The sequence below is a fragment of the Porites lutea genome, chromosome 8 (assembly GCF_958299795.1).
Source record: "Porites lutea chromosome 8, jaPorLute2.1, whole genome shotgun sequence".
In the NCBI taxonomy this organism is placed as follows: domain Eukaryota; kingdom Metazoa; phylum Cnidaria; class Anthozoa; order Scleractinia; family Poritidae; genus Porites; species Porites lutea.
In genome coordinates this window covers 33061140-33081956 of record NC_133208.1, presented here as the reverse complement: position 1 = coordinate 33081956, position 20817 = coordinate 33061140, and the positions used below count along the sequence as shown (strand labels likewise).

The following is a 20817-nucleotide window of genomic DNA, read 5'->3' as shown; positions in this document are numbered from 1 at the left end:
ACCCACAGTTAGTTAGTCGACAGCTGATATTTGGTAGGGATTAGGAAAGTGAAAATATCGTGGCTAATTCGCTAACCTCTGGACCCTTTGAGTGGTTTTAGAGAGAAAAACAATAATATTATAATCCGATAATTCATCCGTTAATTGAGGGGTTTTTTTTAACACCTGGGCAGACATACGAAAAAAACAACAACAACAACGACAACAGAGCAAACTGGAGAGGAAAAGAAGGAGAAGAATGGCCACTTACGACAAACGTTACAGCTCTTCTTGCACGAAGTACGCATGTAGTCAAGATTTTTTTTACACCCATCCGGCTGAGCAGCCCATGCTGGACAGTTTTGATTGTCGTCTTTACATTCTTTTGTTAAGGGAGAAAAAAAAAGAAAAAGTTTAAATTGAAACTCGCCGACTCTGACAACTTAAAGTTCTCGTCTCGATATGGTCTACTGCCATCAACTGATCAAAATCAAAATTTTGGGGGAAAACAACTGTCATGAAACTGAAAAGAAACGAATGGACTACCTTATTTATTCGAATAAGCGCCCAACCTCGAATTAGCGCTCAGTCTCGAATTAGCGCCCATCCCAAAGGCAGAAAAAGTTAATAAGTGCCCACCCCCACCCTCTTCCAATCAAACTCAAATAAGCGCCCACCCCCACCCCACCCACTTGAGTGACAATGAGATTGAAATTGAAATTGAATAAGTACTAAAAAGAGACTTCCCCGAAGACGGAGTTTTCTTCAGAGTATTTTACAGAAACCTTGCTTTGTTACTTCTTCGCGTTGCATTTACAGTTTTGTTGCAAAATAAACAATTTACTACACTTGCTGATAATGGCGAATATTTAATAAACGCCCAGCCTCGAATAAGCGCCCACCTCTAATAACCGCCCACTCTCAAGGTCCAAAAATTTAACAAGCGACCAGGGCGCGCGGTTAATGGAATAAATATGGTGTATGAGAACTTTTTCATCTTCCTGAAGTAAGATTCTTCCAAAGAAAAGTACATTTACCCAAACGATCATGATCAGAACTTGTTCAAGATTTCACGTTGGTTTTTAGCTACTGATCTGATTTGAGTTACATAAAACATACCTTATTATAGGAAATCAACGCTCCATGAAATTAACGCGAATCGTTAAAATACGCGTTAATTTAAGTCGCGTTAGTGCATCGTTAATTTCCGCGCTCTTAATTTCCAGTATTTTAACCCCAATTTTGGAACCTGTCCAGACATTCTTGACCCCTAAAAACAAGCTTTCTTTCTTTCCATTTACCCTTTATTTTTCATCTTTCACAAAAGTTAGGGCGAAGGTTTACAATATTTCGAGTTTATCTTCATCGTTGTCGCTGTCAGAAGTGATGTCAATATCTTCTCCTTTGATTTCGGTCACCAACTGTGTCTTAATCGCGTTAATTTCCTTTATTATGAAATTCTACCTCCTCTTTCGCGTTAATTTTCTTTATTCGAAAGTCGTTTTCCATTTAATTCGCGTTAATTTAATGGTTAATTTAATTCGCGTTAATTTAATGGTTAATTTCACGGAGCGTTAATTTCCTATAATAAGTTAACTTCTAACGTTTGGCGTTAAATACAGAGTTCAAGTTAAGCTGCCATCACGCTCTTTGCTTCTTTTTGAGAAGAGAGGGAATTTTCATGGTTATTCTAGGCCAATAAGTAAAGGGCCTTTTTTTTATGTTTATGCGACCTTGCAAATAAATGTTTTATCCCCTCTCGATCGGGAAAGAATGATATGTAAATAATGGGCAGATTAAATACGACCATAGACTAAGCTTAGTCTAACTTAGCCTGGGGTAGGAACGTCAGATATTAGCGTTTACGTTTGAATTTAAGATTTATGCGACGAGGCCCGGTATTTGCTGGTTCATCTTACCACATGTTTCACAGCTTCTTGCACAATGTTGACGCATGAACTTGGGGTTTGTCTTGCAATGCCCTGCAGCCTTCCATTTGGAGCAGGAAACGTAGTCGTCCTGACAAACTTAACACGAAAACAAACAAATAAATAAACAACCAAAAAGTATTCTAAGCTTGATGAATATAACCAAAACACTTGCTATCTCGCTCAATCTGGCCCAGAAACGAAATGAATTTTCAGTTCAAAATAATGTTAGGAAAGTAAGCCAATGTATTGAAGCCAGCAGTTACTGGACATTGCAAACACCTTATCGACAACAAACGAAACTTCATAATTTCACGTGCCCGCTTTATGGACTTGGTGAACACAGCACAAGAATTTTCTTTTTCTTTTTCCAAACTCAGATACGTTCCTTTCGGTTTCAACCCCGGACATTTTCTCCAAAATTTTACAAATTCAATGAAATTGAATAAGATCGATGAAGTTTAGTTGAAATTGTGCTACCATGGCAACGTGACGTAACGACTTCTCCTCTCTATACAGTGACAGATAGTCGCATTTATAGGTTTGACAACCAATAAAATTAAACACTTAATGACTGGTCCCGAAGGAAACAGTTAATTTTGTTTCCCGAGAATCTCAGTGTTTTCCGAGGCGAAGTTTCGTTGATTTTTTATATAGCTGGAAATTTTGAAGCTGGAAATTCATTTAAACCCGCTGTAACGGCGGTCGTCGGTCAAGATTCGCGGGTAGCAGCGCATTGTTTCCCTCTGACGTCATAGATTTCTGCGATGTTGCCAACTCAGAGTTCTTGGCGGGAAACAATTTCATTGTTAGATGACATGTGACCTCGAAATAACCAATGAGAGCGCGCACTGTTGGGGATAAATTCCCACCTGTATGACAACAAACTAAGGTTAATTGATCAACAACCAACAACTTTGTGACGTTATCGACCACACACGTCAACCACCAACTAAGAAGAGCCTTGAAAGTCTATTTGTGTTATACTTACAACAAAGTCCTGAGTCGATGTATACATCATCAATAGCGATGTCGGAGTAGCCTTTCTTCCCAATCTGGGCAATGATTTTAATCTTAAAAGAAAAGATAATAATAATTTTGTGAATGAAAGCTACATTTTCTTGAATGGAAAAAATCGTTCTTTTGTACTCTCGGCAGTACCCAGAACTCTGGAAATCGCTTTTAAAGACTTTTTATGGCAAAATTGTTTGGGAACCACGCCCCCAACCCCCCTAGAAAAAGAGGATATAAACGACCCTTGTTGATACAGGTTGGTTACTCTTTTCAAACCTGCTGGTTACTTTAATTTTTATTGAAACCCCAGTTTTTATAAGTCTTATCTCAAATAGTTACCTTGTACTTCTTTCCTTGAGGAATGTCTAAATCCACTCTGGCTGCAATCCACTTCATTCCTTGATTACCATATTTGGCAAAAACTACTTTAGCATGTTCTCCTTGTTTCTGTATGGCCACTTTTAGTGAGCCCATTGTTTTCCCATACATGTTGTAAAAGAACTTCATGCATTGTCCTCCTTCAGGAGCTGTTAACCACGGCTGGCTTTCAATAACAGCCACAGCACGTGAAGGATTTGATGACTCCATGTACAGATAATAGCCTGTTCGAGAATGAAAATCTTCATTAGTGTAGTTAACAAAGTTTTATATACGGAAAGGCTCCGCCCCGACGTCCAACCTCTCACCCTTTTCATATACCATTTTTGAAAGAAAAGATACTCCTAACTTCGTATACCTTCTATTGGCAAATGGTCAGGTACCCCTCTCAGAACATACCTAGTTTAGGGCTTTGCATCCCTCTTAACTGCTGGCTAGGAAGCACGACTCAAATGGGAATCCAGTAGGACAATTGCAAAATGATGTTATTTTCAAAAACTACCAAAATGCTCCAGTTTGTTGTTTCCTTGTGCAAATTTGAGCGATAGTTAATTAAACCTCAGCGAGATTGACAAATTTAAATAAGAAAACAAGAATGAAATGAATTCTAGTAGTTGTAGTCAAAAGTCGTCTTCTTGTAATTTGCCCTATTTGCAAAGCTTTGTTATGCTAACAGTTTTGTCCCGGTTAAGTCTGTCATAATCAAGTTAAGGGTTTTGTTGTACAGGATACGACACAGAGCACAGCATATATATACACCTGTAAGCGAACCACTATTCAATTATACAGTCAATCAATCGATCAACAGACCAACTAATCAATCAATCAGTCATACAAAAGGTTTTATTGTCTGCCCTATTTCTGACCTTCTAGCTGACCAACAGGACCTAGCTACAAATAGGGAACACTATACTATCATGAGGCTAATGTAAACTAAAGAGACTTACTTGAATCCTACATTTCAATGTGGCAGTGTTCCGCTCTTTCGCGAAATATACAAACATGGTCTTTGGAGAATGTCAATAGGTCAGTTTTTTGTTTGTTTGTTTGTTTTTTCTTCAATCAAAAGAAAAAAATGTGGGAAGAAGTAGTAGCGTGTACAAAATATACCTATGTACACTGTCAGTCTGCTAGAGTTACACAAATCTCAACCTCTTAAATGTCACTGCCAAAAGTCAGTTAAAGGCACAAGGGCTGACATGGCGGCCAATAATTAGTGCGTTAATTTTTCAATGGGCGAAAAACGTCTCATAGCTACAATTTTGGACAGAATAAAATGGAATAGCAAACCCTCTGTCCCCCAAATCAAGGATGAAGCCGCGCGAAGGGCAAAAACGAGCAATTTCCCATTATTGATTTTGGGGGAAGGGAGGGTCTGGGTTTTCCATTTATTTTGTCCAAGATTGTAGGTTATTCGGTTGTGGTGTCACTAAAAGTTAGATACTTCATAATCCTACGTCCCTGACATTTAAGGGACCGCTTGAACTTGTTACCTCTCCTTACGTAACGTACAAATATCCGAGCTGGCTAATAGCCCGGAAAAAAAGAGAAAAATTTTCCGGTACATTTTACTTAACAGTTTCATTTCAAGAGGAGCAACAAAATAATGATTTAGTATTCTATAATTATTAGCTTATTGTTTGCTTAAGCCGTATTCAACATTAATATTTTCTTTGATAAACAGCAAAGATTTAGATATCGACTATTTATAAGAAAAGTACTAAACCTTTGTTGGTTGTGTGATCTCTAAATGGCCCAGTGTTTATTGTCTTGGTTGGTCCTTTGTGTCGCAGCCATCGTATTTGTCCAATGTTTCTCCACATACCCATGCCTGTTTCAAAGTCAGTGTCTTTGTATCCTGTTATGGTAAGTAATAAATATAGTGATAATGATAACGATAATGATAACACTAACAATTTCGATAAAACTTTCCCTTAACGAAAATGGCGAGGATAATGCAAAGATAACAGTTATGATGCTAATAATAACAACTGACATAAAGCTCATGATCAGTAATGGTAATAGGACTGCGTGGAGTACAATTCAGGGAGCATTAATCGGGCCAGTCGATCACAACAGTTTAGATAATAACAGGGACGAATATAACGAGGCTCAGTCGATAATCAAGAAATCAATCAACAGAAACAAAAAAGATAACTGTAGTGATAACGATCACGATAAAAAATATGGAGTAGAAAGCGATAATGACAATAATTATAACAATGTACTGGATATTACTAAGACAAGAGAACTTGAACCTGGCCTGCTCTCCAGTTGGCTTGATTATGAATAGAACGTTGCGTCCTGTAAGGGTTGGATTCCCGGTCAAACCTGAAATTTTTCACGTTCTTTTCCAACCGCTTGCGAGGATCATGTTCACTTTCAAACCTTTATCAGCAGTTCAAAATATGATCCATTCCATATATTCCCATTCAATATTCGTAATATTTATAGCAATAAATTAAATATATCGGCTGGAGCAGTAATTATATATACTCTGTCACTTTCGACTGTATACATATATTCTTTTTATTCAAATTTGAAAAATTATATAGAGAGACTAATCAAAACCTCACCAAGATTACATCTTCTAGTTGTGCATACCACTTCTTCACTACCAATCCCTGGACAATACTTCCCGCCATGCTTTGGTTCAGGATTATTACACATCCGGGTTCTTTTTTTAATGCCGTCATCACAAGATGCGTCACACTTAGACCATTCCGACCAACGACCCCAGTGACCATCCACTTTTGCTGTTAATGACAAAAAAAAATGAATAAATAAACAAACAAACAGCAACAACATACTTGCTATGAAATATAATTTGGTATTGTTTGCGTCCTTTTACTTTTTTTTGTTAGCAAATCAAACGCATAAAGCGCACCGTATGGTGGCCAGCAGACAATTCATCACCACTTCGTGAGTGTGCCCCATGTAAGATAATAACGGTTCCTGAATCCGAGAAATTTTGCTTGCGGAATCCAAAATCCCGGGCTTTGGAATCTGTGATTCAGCTCAATGAATCCGGAATCCCGATAACTGTTTGAAACAGGACCCCAAGTTCCATTGAAAAAGAATCCGGAATCCAGTGCCTGGAGTCCATATTCCACGGCGTGGAATCCAGAATGAAAGTCGGTTTTGGGGTCATCTTACGTGGAGCGACAAAGAGAAACATTTAAGAAATCAGTGCCGGATCCAGACCTTGCGATAAGGTAGGGGGAGGGTGGTCATCCAGACCCTGAGAAAAGGGGGGGGGGCAGTCTCCAAGAAATTGTTTGGGCCCTTCAGGCCATAGTTTGGTCTAAACATAAGGGTGGAGGGGGGGCCGGGCCCCCCTAGGCCCCTTCCCTAGATCTGCCACTGAGAATAACAACAGCTCAACCGACGAGGAATTACCGCTCACCTGGACATTCAGACTTGCTACATTTTACGACTTGCGTCTCGACGCCATACGCATTGACTTTACCACCACATGCCTTACGATTTCCTGAGTTGTAGCAGTATCGTTGTCTCTCTTTCTTGCAAACTTCGTTACAAGGACTAAAGACTGACCACTGAGTCCACCCTTTATATTTTGCTGCGTATGAAACATTGATTTGTGTCACTTCAATGGGACAAAGATAGACTAAGTGGCTGTGGCCGGGAGTCTGAAGCTATGTTTTCCATTGAAAAATAATTAACATTTTGAATGGTGTCACCTCGTTGCTGAAAGGCAGCAGATCATTGTGGACCTATCTATCAGTAGTAGTAATTTATTTGTCCAATACGATTCTATACAGCCAACAAAAAAAACTCTCTTTTAAATTACACCTCCAAGTAAAAGCGAAGTCAAGACTTTTTTGTGTTATTTATTCTTGTGTGATTTTCCTTCTGCCTCTCCAGCCGTGTCTTAAGGAGAGGGGAAAACTGGAGAATCAAAACAAAAAACAAACAAACAAACAAAGAAAAAAAAAACTCTTGACGCAAGAGACAACCCACATATGAACCCGGGCCACATTGGTGGGAGGTGACTACTAATGCCACCCTTGCTTCCCTAATTTGACAAACAGTTGTACGTGGACAAAAGTTAAGAGGAGGATTTATTGGCCTGGGGAGTTAAAAAAAAAGAAGAGGAAAAAAAAAACAACAGTCCTCTTTTCTTTCAAATCTGTTCCACTTTGTTTTTGTCAACTCAAAGGTATTTGTAACATGGGGACGTTTCTGTTAATCACACTCGTTGGTTTAACATAGCTGCGTGCGTAGCCGGCGGGATCGTTAGCGGAAGCAACGTCTTGGCAGAGGAGCTGCAAAGCAGTGCGAAAAATGGGGGGAGACTCTAAACGGCGTTCGCTTCTCAGAGTAAAGCCGCGACAATGACAGCGGCTTCCCCGCCAAAACTCCGCTCCCAAACGCGCAAAAATTATTCCGCCAGTTACACACGCGCGTTTCACCGAATTACAGTCACCGAAAATAGGTGAAAATAAAAGGCACATACTTTTGCAATCATACAAGGCATTGAGTTCCAAGATATCCATTGGGCTCAATGACTTAAGATCAGGCATTCCAAATTCCTGGGCTTGGTTGTCTATGCGTACGATGGTTTCCTTTCCATTCTTTGTGAAGGCTCTTCGGTCGTAGTGCATGATTGACAGAAAATCATAATTTTTGCCAACGTTCATGTCAATTGTTTTATAGGAGTACTTGTCAAATTGGTCGGCAAAACCTGTTGAAATATGCATTAAAGATAAGTAAAGGGATAGCCGATAAATCATTTGAAGACATGCAAATAATTGCATAATAAACTAATAATTTTAGTCTTGAATTTTCCGACGTATTAAAACATTTTTGAAGAAATTGAAGAAACCTCAACACATCACCCAGGTAAAGTAGAACTAACGCCAAAGAGGTAATTAATATTTGTTTTAAAGATTACGGTTTCCTAGAGGTGGAAGAAATTAACATGGAAGAGAGAAGAGGGATCTTGGAAAAGGGACTAAGTTTTGCAATTTACAGACACCCTGAATCAAAGTAGTTAAAATGTTCTGTCAAACTTCAAGCAGCCACCTCAAAAATGAAATAGGGCGATGACAATGAAATCATCTATCCATTCAAGTTTCTTTACCTCAATTTTTCCTCCTATTAATGTAGCAACTTCATTACAGTTGATGGACAAAACTCATTCTTGTTTTTAAAGTGGACCTTTCCCTCAGAGAGTTTAACGGTTGACCTTATAAATGTCTGGCGATCAAACCTTATCTCCCACTCTCAAATAGTAGAGTAAGAACCCAGTAATGAGTAGTAAAATCTGAGGAAGGGGGTTACGATCCTTTATAAGAGTTTACCTTATTAGTAAAATCCAACTAGTGGTCTATTATCAATGCTGCGTTCTGATTGGTTGAGCCACTACTAGGCTATAGTTATAGCCCACTAGTAGCGAAAAGCGCGGGCTTTTTGGCGCAAAAGAGGATTAAAGTCTAGCTTTAACTAGCAAAAATTTTTTTCTTCTCGATATTTTTGACCAAATAGTTGGATTTTACTAAAACAATTATTCCCCTCGACCTCATGGGCTATTTACTCAGAGCCCATTCGGGCTCGAGGAATAATTGTTAAATAGAGGGTGAGTTGAGAAAGATTTAGCACATTGTTATTGATATTAACAGTATCTACTTGGGGGTCGGTATCCATAAGCAGGAGCCCAAAAAATTCCCAAATTTTTATTTTGTTAAATGCTGCAAAACCTAATAGCATTATGTAAAAGTACTCAGTACCAGATAGGTTTCATTTGAATGATCAAACAACAGGATTTTCAGCCACAGACTCAAAAGTTAGATCAACCTTACGAGGCTCAATCATTCGCCTAAGTAGGCCAATAGTTAAAAGTCAGAAGTACTGTAGGAGTCTTCTACCATATTTTTTCTGTCATAAGACAGTCGTTGGACCTGTTTTAGCCCATGTAAAATCCGTTTTACCTTTTTTACTCACTGTCCAACACACGCTGAATGTAGGACGTAGAACAGTACTTACCGTCGAGAATATTCTCCCACTTGACCTCCACAAAACGGTCTCTATCGTCTCGAGATTGCTCATGAAAAAATCCTGAAGACAGCAACGCATTGTCAGATCTTTGCAAAGTGGAGATTTTTAAAGAGCAATTTCGAATCGCCCTGTTAGAATCTTCCGAAATTAAATAAATAACAATTATTCACCGAAGTGGAGGTGGCTAGTCCTGGATATTTACCGAACTGCGAAGCAGTGAGGTAAATATCCACGACTAGCCACCGACACTGAGGTGAATAATTGTTTTAGTATATACTAAAACAGTGAGATAATTGAGCACAAAAATGACGATTTTTAACTCAAATACTGTTGCCAACGATTACAATTTTGGCGCGTAATGACCGGGCGGCCGCGGCCGTCGCTTTTTCTTGCCGACAATTAAAACTTTTGAAGGCATTTGTTTAGCTCTTGCGGGAAAATTTCTTCAAAAGGAGTTGTGAATTCTTTTTGTATTTAAAATCATTCTATAAAAAAAGATTATTAAATTTAGTTTTAAGCTTATTTATGAACAACTCAACTAAATAAATTAACGCAAGACTTAAACTTAATTTGCATTTGTAAACAAAAAACTTTTTCACCGGTTTTATCGATAAATTCGTGTCAAAAAGTCAAAGTTTTACCTATTAAAACTTCCAATCCGAACTTCGTCACCTTCTTCGTGTATTTCGGAAACAGCTTGCTTGATTAGTTGTGAAATTTCTTTGTTTGCTTACGGCAGCAAACCGGGAAGGCATTTTGCTCGCAACTTACGCGAGTTTGGCGTCGCTCGCTCGGAGGAACTGGAGGTGAATCAGTGAATAGTGCAGGATATTCACTGATTGAGTAGCCAATCAGAGCGCGCGAAAAACGCTATCCACTGTTTTAGTATATACTAAAAGAACTTATAATCTTTTATAAGATATTAATATTTTTTACGCAACACCCATATATTATAAACTAAACAGCAGCTGCTTATTTAATAAGGTTTTGAATTTGAAGCAGAGCTTTGTATTACATCCATAAAAGGATCAAACGGCAGGGTATTGGCATATGTGGACGCATGCTTAAATCCAACTGCACAGCATTACAGCAAACGTGCAGTAGATAAATACTGCCTAAACTCGTCATGTTCTAACCGAGTGAAAACCTGGGGTCCCTGGGGTCGTTCGGAGAAAACGCCTAGTAAGTGTGTGTTTCAGAAATGAGACTAATCTTCACTACCCTGGTGTACTAGGTATGTCTTCTTCAGAATAAACCTGAGTACGTATTATGTAACAGGTGGCTCACTCTTGTGCGACATGTTTTTGCTGTCCTCCGAACGATCCTCATCGCCTTTGCAGTCATAAGTCGTACCAGTTCCCGCTCGTTTTGAACATGGCCAATATCACCGTACACGTCGGTTGTCGCACTTTAGGTTTTCATACTTCCAAACGCTGAACTTTCATTCCGTGAGTAAAATGTCACTCAAAGAGCAGTTTCTTACCTAATGCATGCATGAGTTCGTGTGTAATGGTTCCCACATGGTTACATCCTTCGCCGATAGAAACTATCTGACGAGCAGCTTTGGCGTATCGTATGCCAACTCTAGAGGAGCATCTTTATATAAAGAAATAAAAGTTTGTTTGTTCTGTTATCCACATTACCAGATAAGATTTTTGTGGTAAAGTGTACAAATGCATGGTTACTTTGCTTGTTTATCGCAAAATTAATCACTTTGATAACAGGCATTCAGTCACACTGACCTAAGGCAAACGACATATTCAAATTGACGAAATCTTAAATTAGGAATTTACATGTAGTAGAAAAAAAAACACACACACCCAAACCATATTTCTTTGAATAAGCGGAGCTCCGGAGAAACCTTCTCAAACGAAAAGTGGAGGAAAATTTTTATCACCTGGTACTAGAATATAGTACCAGGTTATCAAAATTTTAACGCGTTTTGTCTTTTTCTTTAGCGTGGTTTTAAATTTCTCTCAATCTATAGTGGCCGCGTTTTGAACCCGTACCGCTGGTCTAATAGTCTAGCAGAGGTGTTGATTGGCTCGGCGGTGGCTGTTAAGTTATCAATAAAGCATAGCTGGTAATTTCAAATCATGTCAAGCAGATTCGACTCCATCGCTTGATGAAGGACAAACCCGACAAAGCGTCGCGAGCAATGCCAAACAGACGATCATGAGACAAACGATAAAACAGACCATTTATATTCTTATACTACATGAGAAATTTCTGCAATTTGATTGGCTTAGAGCAGTGGTATTTCAGCCTAATTTGAAATACCCACATGTGAAAATTACAAAACGTTTGCCAGAAGTAGTACAAACAAATAATACCATGATTCGTACCTGATATTTGGCATAAATACCACTTGTGATATTTCAAAATTGTCTCAAATTTCGCTCACCTAACGGTTCGTGAAATTGCGTATAACAAGTTTGAAATATCACTCGTGGTATTTATGCCAAATATCACTACTAACCATGCTACTACCCATACATTACCCATATTACCCATATTACCCCCATTTCTGCACAGGAATTTTATTGTACACAAATGACTTGCCAAAGAAATGACATACCCATCAGTGTTGTCAAATTCGATGTAATTCCCTTGTCCAGCGTACGGTAAACGTAAAAATCGTAGACATGAAACCTTCTCGATGTTATTTATGGTTTCCATGAGGTTGCTATTAATATGAGCTAAAACACAAAAAGACATTTACTCTGCTTGTTAATCTGTTCTCCGAATACCCTAACCTAATATTAGTGGCGCGAACTCTCATAGTATGCCTAGCTTTATGCGAAGGGACTGGGTCCATGTTCTTAGTCTTTGGTGCCCGCCATCTTGTTACACTCGGTATCGAAAAGTGGTGTTCACCTATCCGTTTATCTCGTCACATATAAATTATCTTGTTCATGATATCTTCACACCAACACATTATATGTTGGAGCTTGCGCATTCCGTCACCTGCTGCATATGATTATCGCAAGTGAGAACGTTGTTCTTATGCTTGCGTCACTAGAAAGAATCGGGCTTTTTAGGTACGTGCAAACGGACGCAACAACTCCCAACATTGTTGGTCCGACAATGTTGGGAGTTGTTGTGCCCGTTTGCACTTAAATTAAAAACGGTTTGAAATTGGGGTTCTTGAAAATCTCTATCAAGTTTGTAATTTGAAGTTATAACGCACGTGAGGTAATTTCGCAGTGACTGTTGATATGAAGATGTGATTTTCCTGTTTAAAAGTAACTCTAACAGTTTGAAAGCAATTAATTGACAAACTAAACAAATTTCAATTTATACTTCACTCACACATATGAGGGGGGACATAGTATGGAATGACCCTTGAAGTCCACAGTAGCTTTCGCTCTTTAACAGCGTTTCTCTTTGTTCTTGTCGTCGCTCCATCTCCTTGCTTACAACGTTTTCCGGGGTGAAGTGTTTCATAGAGCTCACAATCGAGTATCATGTCTCCCTGATAAAATAAGAAGCCATTTTCTGAGGAAAAAAAACAGTGGCGAGACTTCAGTGCTTTACTAGAAAGTGTGATGGTGTAGAAATTAGTTTTTGTATTGCATGCACTGCTTCGCTAAACATATCCAACCATTTTTTACAGATAGTATCTGATACAAGATTGTTTGGCCAGCGTGCTTTTGGTCATAGTTCATTTGTGTCACTCATCACAAAATCTTTGACTTAAGTCATAAACTGTTTTAAAAATACTCTTCATGATGGTTAACAAGAGCATTCTCTTAAAAGTTATTGTTATTCAGATTGTAAAAATGACCCTAAAGCAGTATTACGGTGGTATTGAAATTCATATTTAAGATTGAACTTAATTTGAATCCCCGTTAGAAAACAGTTACAACTAAGTACTAATGGGGGAATTGAAACCAATGGGGGTTTCCTTTATAAATAAGTGGGGGTAAAGACAGTATTCTTCTCAAGTGGCTTGATGACGTCTAGGGATTCACTGACTCTATAGTTGTAGGTGAATTTTTTAATTTATCGCCATCATCATCATCATCATCATTATCATTATCATTGTTATTATTAAGCTAACTGGTGTAACCTTCATTGGACATTTCTATGTTCTCCTCCACGTTTCCTGGGTACTCTAGGTTGTCATTCTGAACACGTTGTTGTGTTCTTTTTTGCTGACGCTTCCGCCAGTGAGCAAGGTTTACGGCGATAATGCGTCCCATTGTAGAGTCGTAATCTGTTGACGAGATAATTAACCTTGTATAAGTTGAAAAGCTTTTAACGAGGGAAAGAGCAGATAGTTCTTACACTATCCCTACTCTCCTTCCACTTATTTACCAGGTATGTAACTACAACCGCTTCTTCCTGATGAAGATGTTCTCAGAATAATAGGAGAACAACGCAACTTCTACTACTACTACTACTATTTTATTTCACTTGAAAAAGTTTGCAAGTAATAAATTAAAGTACACTGAAATGGAAAAAGAAAGCTAATCGAGGCGGGAGGTGAAGTGGACTAGAAGAAAAACTGAAATAAAAGATAAGAAAAACTAGCCATAATAATAATTTTTACCAAGAGAACAAAATTTGGTACCCTGCACGGCCTAATTATTAGGTAAGAATTGTTAAACCTAATTAAATCACATCTATTTTGAAGAGTCTGGGTGTTGCCTAAAAGTGTTATTAGAATTTAAAATCTCTTGAGGATGATTATCCGTTCATCCATCTCTTTAAAATATATAGAGTGTGAAACTCACCTCTGTCTGCAATTTCTTTTATTTCAGGATCATTTTCAATGATACTGTCTCTTTTCCAGCCTTTTAAAGGAAAATATATATATATGTATATATAAATTGATGCTCAATATGATGTTGCTCTTGTTGTTGATATGCACTCAGATTTCAAAAATAAATACGTTTATGTCAGAAGATGATTAGTAAGCTCGAGCGTTTACCATTTAAACCAAAATAAAGGGGAAAAAAAAGAAATTCTAGCATGTAAAAACAGCCGACATTTCGTCACTCCACCACTGGTTTCCCCCCGAAAAGACGTCTGAGGATCGAGCACAGAAATTTCACTTTGATGACGCATCACTACCCAGTACTGGGCGGGTGGTGCTCCTGATTAGTTGAACCAACCAGATGCACCACCCAGTCATGCAATGATTTACACTGAAAATCAGTCAGAATTGTGGTCCTAGAATAGCATGCCAAGTAGCATTATCAGCAAATAGGGCATTTCAATTTTTCAGGTTGAGAGCAGGTCGTTGATTATTAATAAGAGGAAGAGAACAGGGATAAAAATAAGCCCCGAGGAACACCACCAGAACACGATACGTCGGTATCAGATACAGTGTCTGCAAGGTTCACACCCTACCAACGGTCTGCTAGCTAACTTTTGAACAAAAGCAGTGCTGAAGAATAGCAACCATACATTTGTAGTTTGAAGATTAACAGGTCATGATTTACAACACCAAAAGACTTACGTAGATCAAAAAAAATTGCGCTAGTGTATAAGCCTTAAGGCCTTGTCTCAGGCCAGTTATCAGTCGCATTTAGTAAGTGAGTAAAATAAATAATTAAAAGCATTTATTTAAACAGATAAAATTACAGCTACGCTGATGAGGTAGTGTGTAAAATTAAAAGAACTAATAAAAATCCTTTACATGATTAAGAATTAAAATGATTAAAATTGATATGTTTTAGACAATATAAATAATGGTAATTGAACTGAGTGGATTGAAATTTGGTCTGAAATCATAAGCGTGATTTCAAAATCAAACGAGCGCGCAGCGCGAGTTCGATTTGAAATCACAAGTGTGATTTCGGACCAAAATTGCACCACACGAAGTTCAATTACCACTTTATTACAGCGATTTTGAAATCACAGAATTCAGTCAGTACGAATACTGTATTTTTTTGATCAAGAAGCCGGTTTGTTAAAAAGCCGAAACAAAAAGGCTTTTACATCTCATTTTGTATTCGAAACAGAACTGATGCGATATGGAACAAAAATGGTGCGATTTAAAACAGAAATGATGCGATTTTGAACAAGACTGACGCGATTTGGAGCAGATGCGATTTAGAGCAAAAAATGGTGCGATTTAGGAATAAATCACCTTGCTTATAGCCAATCTGATTGCACGGATAGCCAGTGATTTCAAAGTGGATGTAATAAAAGCTAAAATTGGATAAAAAAAATTCCAATATCTACTAAAATTGCAATATATATAAACTCTAGAGGATACGTTCTTGACAGAAAAGTAAACTAAACAGGTGATTTTTCTCGACTGAGTAGATTGGTGTGGTAAAATTGCAGAGTGCGTCGAAAAAGAAAAAAAAAAACAAGATTAAACCAGCGAAGATTCAGCGTTAAATGGGTATATACCTTTTTTCAAGTAACTTACAAATAATTGGAAAAACAGAAATTGAACGAAACTTGTTCGGATCAGAGGCTGGTCTCTAAGTAAACTTGTGCTAGGTTGAGGGAAGAAGGGTAGTCACCAGAAAGAACACTACAATTAAGAATTGAAGAACGGCCGGAGAGCTGAGCTTTAGTAATTAGCACTTATTCCATGGTAACCGGTAGCAACATTTGTAGGAAGTAATTTGATTAATTCATCCAAAGAAATGACTTCGAGAAGCCGGATTTCACAGTTTGTAATCAATGGTTTCTTGTGCGATAGCTCGGGAGAAGCAACAAAACCTGACCATTATTTATGGAAGCCAATTGATGCGAGGACACGTTTCAGCTTTTTATAAAGATAGCAAATAGCCTGACCTAGCCCCTTTAAATTTTGTGCACAGAGCCAGGCTACTCATGACAGGTGCGCGCATACAAAACGCATCACAAGGTGAAGTACTGCGTTGCCTTGCCAATAGAGAGCTTTTAAAAGCAACAACGACGGCGAAGATTACAAAAACGTCACTTAAAAAGTGAATTCGCGCTTCTTCATACTTCATCGCATTTATTCCTTTTAGGTCGATTCGAAAAATGTTGGCGTATTTCTCTGGAGTTTTATTCTAAAGGACTCATCGAAGTTCAGGAAAAGAAAAAGAAAATCGTTGTCTTGTGTTCACGTCCTCCACAAAACGTGAAATTAGGCAGTTTCACGTCGTAGTCGTGCAATGACGGCAAGGGAATGTACAAAGAAGCGTGATGCACGTGCAAAGTTGTTGTTTTGCCAATCTAAACCTATTGATTTTTTTGCCGTTCTCGATGCCGTCGCCGTCGTCGTTGCTTGAGCTCCCTATAACGCCACGGCGGCGGACAACATTAGTTTCAAAGGCAATACTGACCATCAAGTGTAAATTCTTTGTGTTTGTTATAATTAGACACGGTGATATAAGGCCACCCTTCAGGCAACTAAAATATCAGGTTTTTAAAATTACTCTAAAATTGCAGTTTCTTATCTAACTGGTGTCTTCAGTACAAGCAGGTGGAAATATAGTTAGGAGCGTAGATTTATGGACTCAGTTTCGAGATAAAAGAAGTGGATAAGTTTCTGAAAGTGTTCACAGAGTTGTTATTATCAAAGGTACTGGTACAATCAATTTTGTAATTGACATAATTGATTAACATTCTATTTATCAAGCGCCAATATTTTCTCAATGCGATCCCTGTCTTGTCAGGGAAGAAAAACCTAAGCCAAGTTAGCAACCCGGAAAAGTCATGCAATAAATTATTGACACCGTAAATCTTTTTCTTTTACTAAGTGAATATTTTATTCACATCGGTGACCAATCCGATTTCAAATCTTTAAAAAATGCGTGGATTATTATAATATTTCCTAGAATGTTGCGTCTACATTTGAAGGATGTTTTGACTTTGGTGGTAATATGCTACGTAGTTGTAACGGTGATTGGACTGCGATTGAAGCCAAGAAAGATCAATGGACAATCAACTTCACAGATGGAGTTAATCGGTCAACCCACTTTTAACACTTCACAATCGCTTAAGAGCAATACCTCATCCTGGACTCATGAGGAGAGCGCGGTTGTTGTAGATAATCTTCCGACGAAGCGACAGACACAGTCAGCGGATGTTGATAATCCTGAAGAATCACTCTTCGACATTTTTCACGACAAGCCAATTAAGGAAGAATTTATTACGAACAAGGACAACGCGGGGCCAGCATATAGAAGGGTTATCATAATACCAAATACTGTCGATGCCTTAAGGATTCCTCACCCATACCCTTTTCATCCGGTGCGTCTTCTTGACGCTGTCATAGATCCTGTAAGGTTTATACCTAGTCCACTGCATATTCATCATTATAGAAGAGTGCCTGTACCTGTTGAAGTCCCAAAATATCAGCATATTCCCCAACCATATTATGTTCCTTACAAACCAAAGCCGGATTACAGTGTTACGGATGTTCAGGTGTATGACCCAGGTGAGTACAAAAAATGGTTTATTTTGACATCAAAAATAAACTTAGAATATAGACTTATGAGCATGCAGTATTTCACCGTCACACGGTGCTTTTAGTTTAATTTTCTTAGCGCTTACTGCGTACTTAAAATCAAAGAACTGAAGCGAAGACTATCTTCTGGTCTTATAACAAGTACAACGAAACGAGAAAGGAACAAACCAAGGTGTAAATAAATACTGTATGAATATCCCCATAGCAACAGCTTCAGTTTACATCCTTTAATTTGCCAATTTCGAATACACTTGCAATTAGATTGTATTGTATCTTTACAGTAAATCCATGCTTGAACGGTGGTCTCCCATTGGCCAGTCAATTTGGTTACCATTGTCTATGTTCGAAGGACTATCATGGACGGTTTTGCGATGGTAAGTACTTGAAAATGTACATTCTGGAAATTTTCTTACATGTGTGTGGCTTCAAACCAATCAAAGACTTTAATCGTAACTTTGCATAGCGTCAGGTGACGAAGGTCAATGGTCAAGCGCAAAGCCGACAAGACCTACACTGAACATGAAATTACTTCCTTCTTATTTTCAGTATACTGAAACATAGTTCAAGAACGTTTTATACGTTACGTTAACGTAGGACAGTTTCTTATGTAATTAAAATTGCAGTCAAATGAAAGTACAGTCAGCAAAGCGACTCCTCCCCTGCCTAAACTGATGTTACTATTTTGAAAAGGACCACATGAAGCTTCAACTTTGTTTGCGTCTATCCTTTCTCATCCGTTTGCAGCCAAATTATACTGCTCATCAAGTCCATGTCAAAATGGAGGCGTATGCGAAGAAAAAGAAAATAATTATCAATGTCAATGTAAAGATGGATATCTGGGCTACAATTGCGAAGGTAACAGAAACCGAAATAATGTACACATTTACATTAATGAGCTGCCCGCTTCCCTTTACCTGTAATTCAGAAATATTTGCGATGAAACTGTCCTTTATAGACATATAACGTCGATAAGGAGCTGCGAACAGTCTAAAGAGGATTTAAGGTCGGCCTCAGATTGGAGTAACAGATGGTTTTTAAATGTAAAGCGTTTCATGTATCCAGGAAGAAAGATCTCATCCACCACCAGTATTTTCTGGATAACACATTGCTACCATTAGTTGGCCATCACAAACATCTGGGGGTTTGGCTTGATTCATCCTTATCCTGGTCTTACCATATTAGTACCATTTGTGCCAAAACCAACAAGGTTCTAGGTCTGATAACGAGAACCTTTGGGTCTCGGAATCCGGTCGGTATAGCCACAGCTTTTAACGTTCAAGTAGAGAGTATGAGAGTAGAGTATGCCTGCCCCGTATGGAATCCTTATCTGGTTAAGGACATCTATGCGATCGAGTCAGAGGACAGAGGAGAGCTTCGAGTCTCATTTGCAGCAGTGGCAAGGAGTACTCAGAGAGATTAAGGGAGTTAAAATGGGATTCCTAATAACTGAGGCGTACATTTCTAAGCCTGGTTGAAATGTACATGTACAACGATGCTGCGATTCAAATAGCTAAATTTTATAGTAAATTTACAGTTATCAATACGTAAATCTTTCTCGCTTTTTGTTCTAGACAAGAACCTTTGCAGACCAAACCCATGCAAGAATGATGGCCAATGTGTGGAAACCTCGACCAGTTACAGGTGTTATTGTCGACCAGGATTCATTGGAAAAGCTTGTGAAAGTTAGATCACTCAGATATTTCTTCTCTATCCTTGCATCCTTACTCTGTCAACTTAGTGTCATTTCACCTCACATAAAAGAATCCAGATTTCCGGAATCCGATAAATTTTTGCTCGTGGAATCCGAATCTTGGAATCCGAAATCCAAGTTCCACTGTCAAAGAATCTGCAATACAGTGCTGGAATCCGAAATCCACGGCACCATAGAAATTCGCATAAAATTATTGTTTGTCTCTTACCTTTTATGTCATGTTGTCCACCCTCAAATTGCAAGTACGTGTCTAAATACTTATTTACGTTTTACGCAATAGATCTTGACTACTGTGATCCAAACCCATGTCAAAACGGGGGCTCCTGCCAACAGCGAATGGGATTTCACGAATGCATCTGTCACGAGCAATATAAGGGGAAACTTTGTGAACGTAAGTAACTATAACGAGGTCGTCCTGAAAGGGGCTACGTCACGAGGATATCGAGCTTTTAAGTCAATTCTTTCATCACTCACTGCCTTTATCCATACAAATGAAAATGCTCATGTAGGGTATGGAGAAAATAAAACATCAATTAAAAACTTTTGGTGATTTATGGAGACATGCAATGAAACTTGAAAAAAATATCGTAAATATTTTAACCCACTTGCATCCTTGCCATCCTTAGTAACAGACGAAGGCCATAAACAGTATCAATACCTGACAGAATGCCTAATGTAATCTTGAAAACCAAAACTGGATCAGTACCTTTGCCACTCAAAAGATGTGACGACATGCTTTAGCTTACTGACAAGAAAGCAAAATGAATAGCTCCTTTAACAAAGTAAAAATTTTAGTAAATACTATCATCTCATGTAGACAGAGGTATGGGACGAAGGCATAAGCCAGTAGCTCTCGCAAACTGAAATTCATCGATTTATTATTATATTTTTTTACATAGAAAAGAGAGTGTGCTACTCAAATCCTTGCAGAAATGGCGGGAAATGCGTGGAGGATGATCCGAGGTTTAACTGCCTTTGCCCACATGGATACATGCTTCCGCACTGCAAAGGTTAGTTTCGATTACGGTTTTCTTTCGACGCGCAGGGCATTAATATAGCCGGCTTAAACAGTAAACCCTGAAATTTTAATTTCCACTGCAACTGTGTACCTTTAAATGAAAGAGAAATCTATCACAAGAAAGCCAGTAAACAAACAAACAAACAAAAAAACACCGAGCTACATGTGTGAATGGAATCATGAACCTCTAGGCTCTAGATCGGACGCTCTACGCACTTTCCTTCTCCAGGTTCGCCAAAAAATATCAATATGATAATTACACCCACCAACTGCATACTGTAATCATATGATAGTCATCGAGGTTATAGTGAAATCTGAGACAGGAAATAGTTGCTCTTTGGACATATTCGTTGCTTAGCCATCC

The 20817-nt window shown here is 38.4% G+C and overlaps 2 protein-coding genes across 2 annotated transcripts in view; one reads left to right on the top strand and one right to left on the bottom strand.

The window, feature by feature from the left end:
• The window catches only part of LOC140946045 (uncharacterized), a 30735-nt gene that overhangs the window by 3498 nt on the left and 6420 nt on the right, over positions 1 to 20817 (bottom strand). Inside the window, exons 3-16 of the mRNA XM_073395113.1 lie at positions 14057 to 14119; positions 13390 to 13536; positions 12630 to 12815; positions 11896 to 12016; positions 10801 to 10913; positions 9306 to 9377; positions 7777 to 8004; positions 6706 to 6879; positions 5876 to 6055; positions 5026 to 5157; positions 3261 to 3523; positions 2899 to 2980; positions 1899 to 2006; positions 251 to 361 (exon numbers count right to left, since the gene is read on the bottom strand). Coding sequence (XP_073251214.1) covers positions 251 to 361; positions 1899 to 2006; positions 2899 to 2980; positions 3261 to 3523; positions 5026 to 5157; positions 5876 to 6055; positions 6706 to 6879; positions 7777 to 8004; positions 9306 to 9377; positions 10801 to 10913; positions 11896 to 12016; positions 12630 to 12815; positions 13390 to 13536; positions 14057 to 14119 — 1980 coding nt within the window. The remainder of the gene's footprint in view (positions 1 to 250; positions 362 to 1898; positions 2007 to 2898; positions 2981 to 3260; positions 3524 to 5025; positions 5158 to 5875; positions 6056 to 6705; positions 6880 to 7776; positions 8005 to 9305; positions 9378 to 10800; positions 10914 to 11895; positions 12017 to 12629; positions 12816 to 13389; positions 13537 to 14056; positions 14120 to 20817) is intronic.
• Positions 17050 to 20817, top strand: part of LOC140946044 (uncharacterized) — a 17626-nt gene continuing 13858 nt past the window's right edge. The window contains exons 1-6 of the mRNA XM_073395112.1: positions 17050 to 17694; positions 18006 to 18098; positions 18469 to 18579; positions 19296 to 19406; positions 19716 to 19826; positions 20335 to 20445. Coding sequence (XP_073251213.1) covers positions 17094 to 17694; positions 18006 to 18098; positions 18469 to 18579; positions 19296 to 19406; positions 19716 to 19826; positions 20335 to 20445 — 1138 coding nt within the window. The 5' untranslated portion in view covers positions 17050 to 17093. The remainder of the gene's footprint in view (positions 17695 to 18005; positions 18099 to 18468; positions 18580 to 19295; positions 19407 to 19715; positions 19827 to 20334; positions 20446 to 20817) is intronic.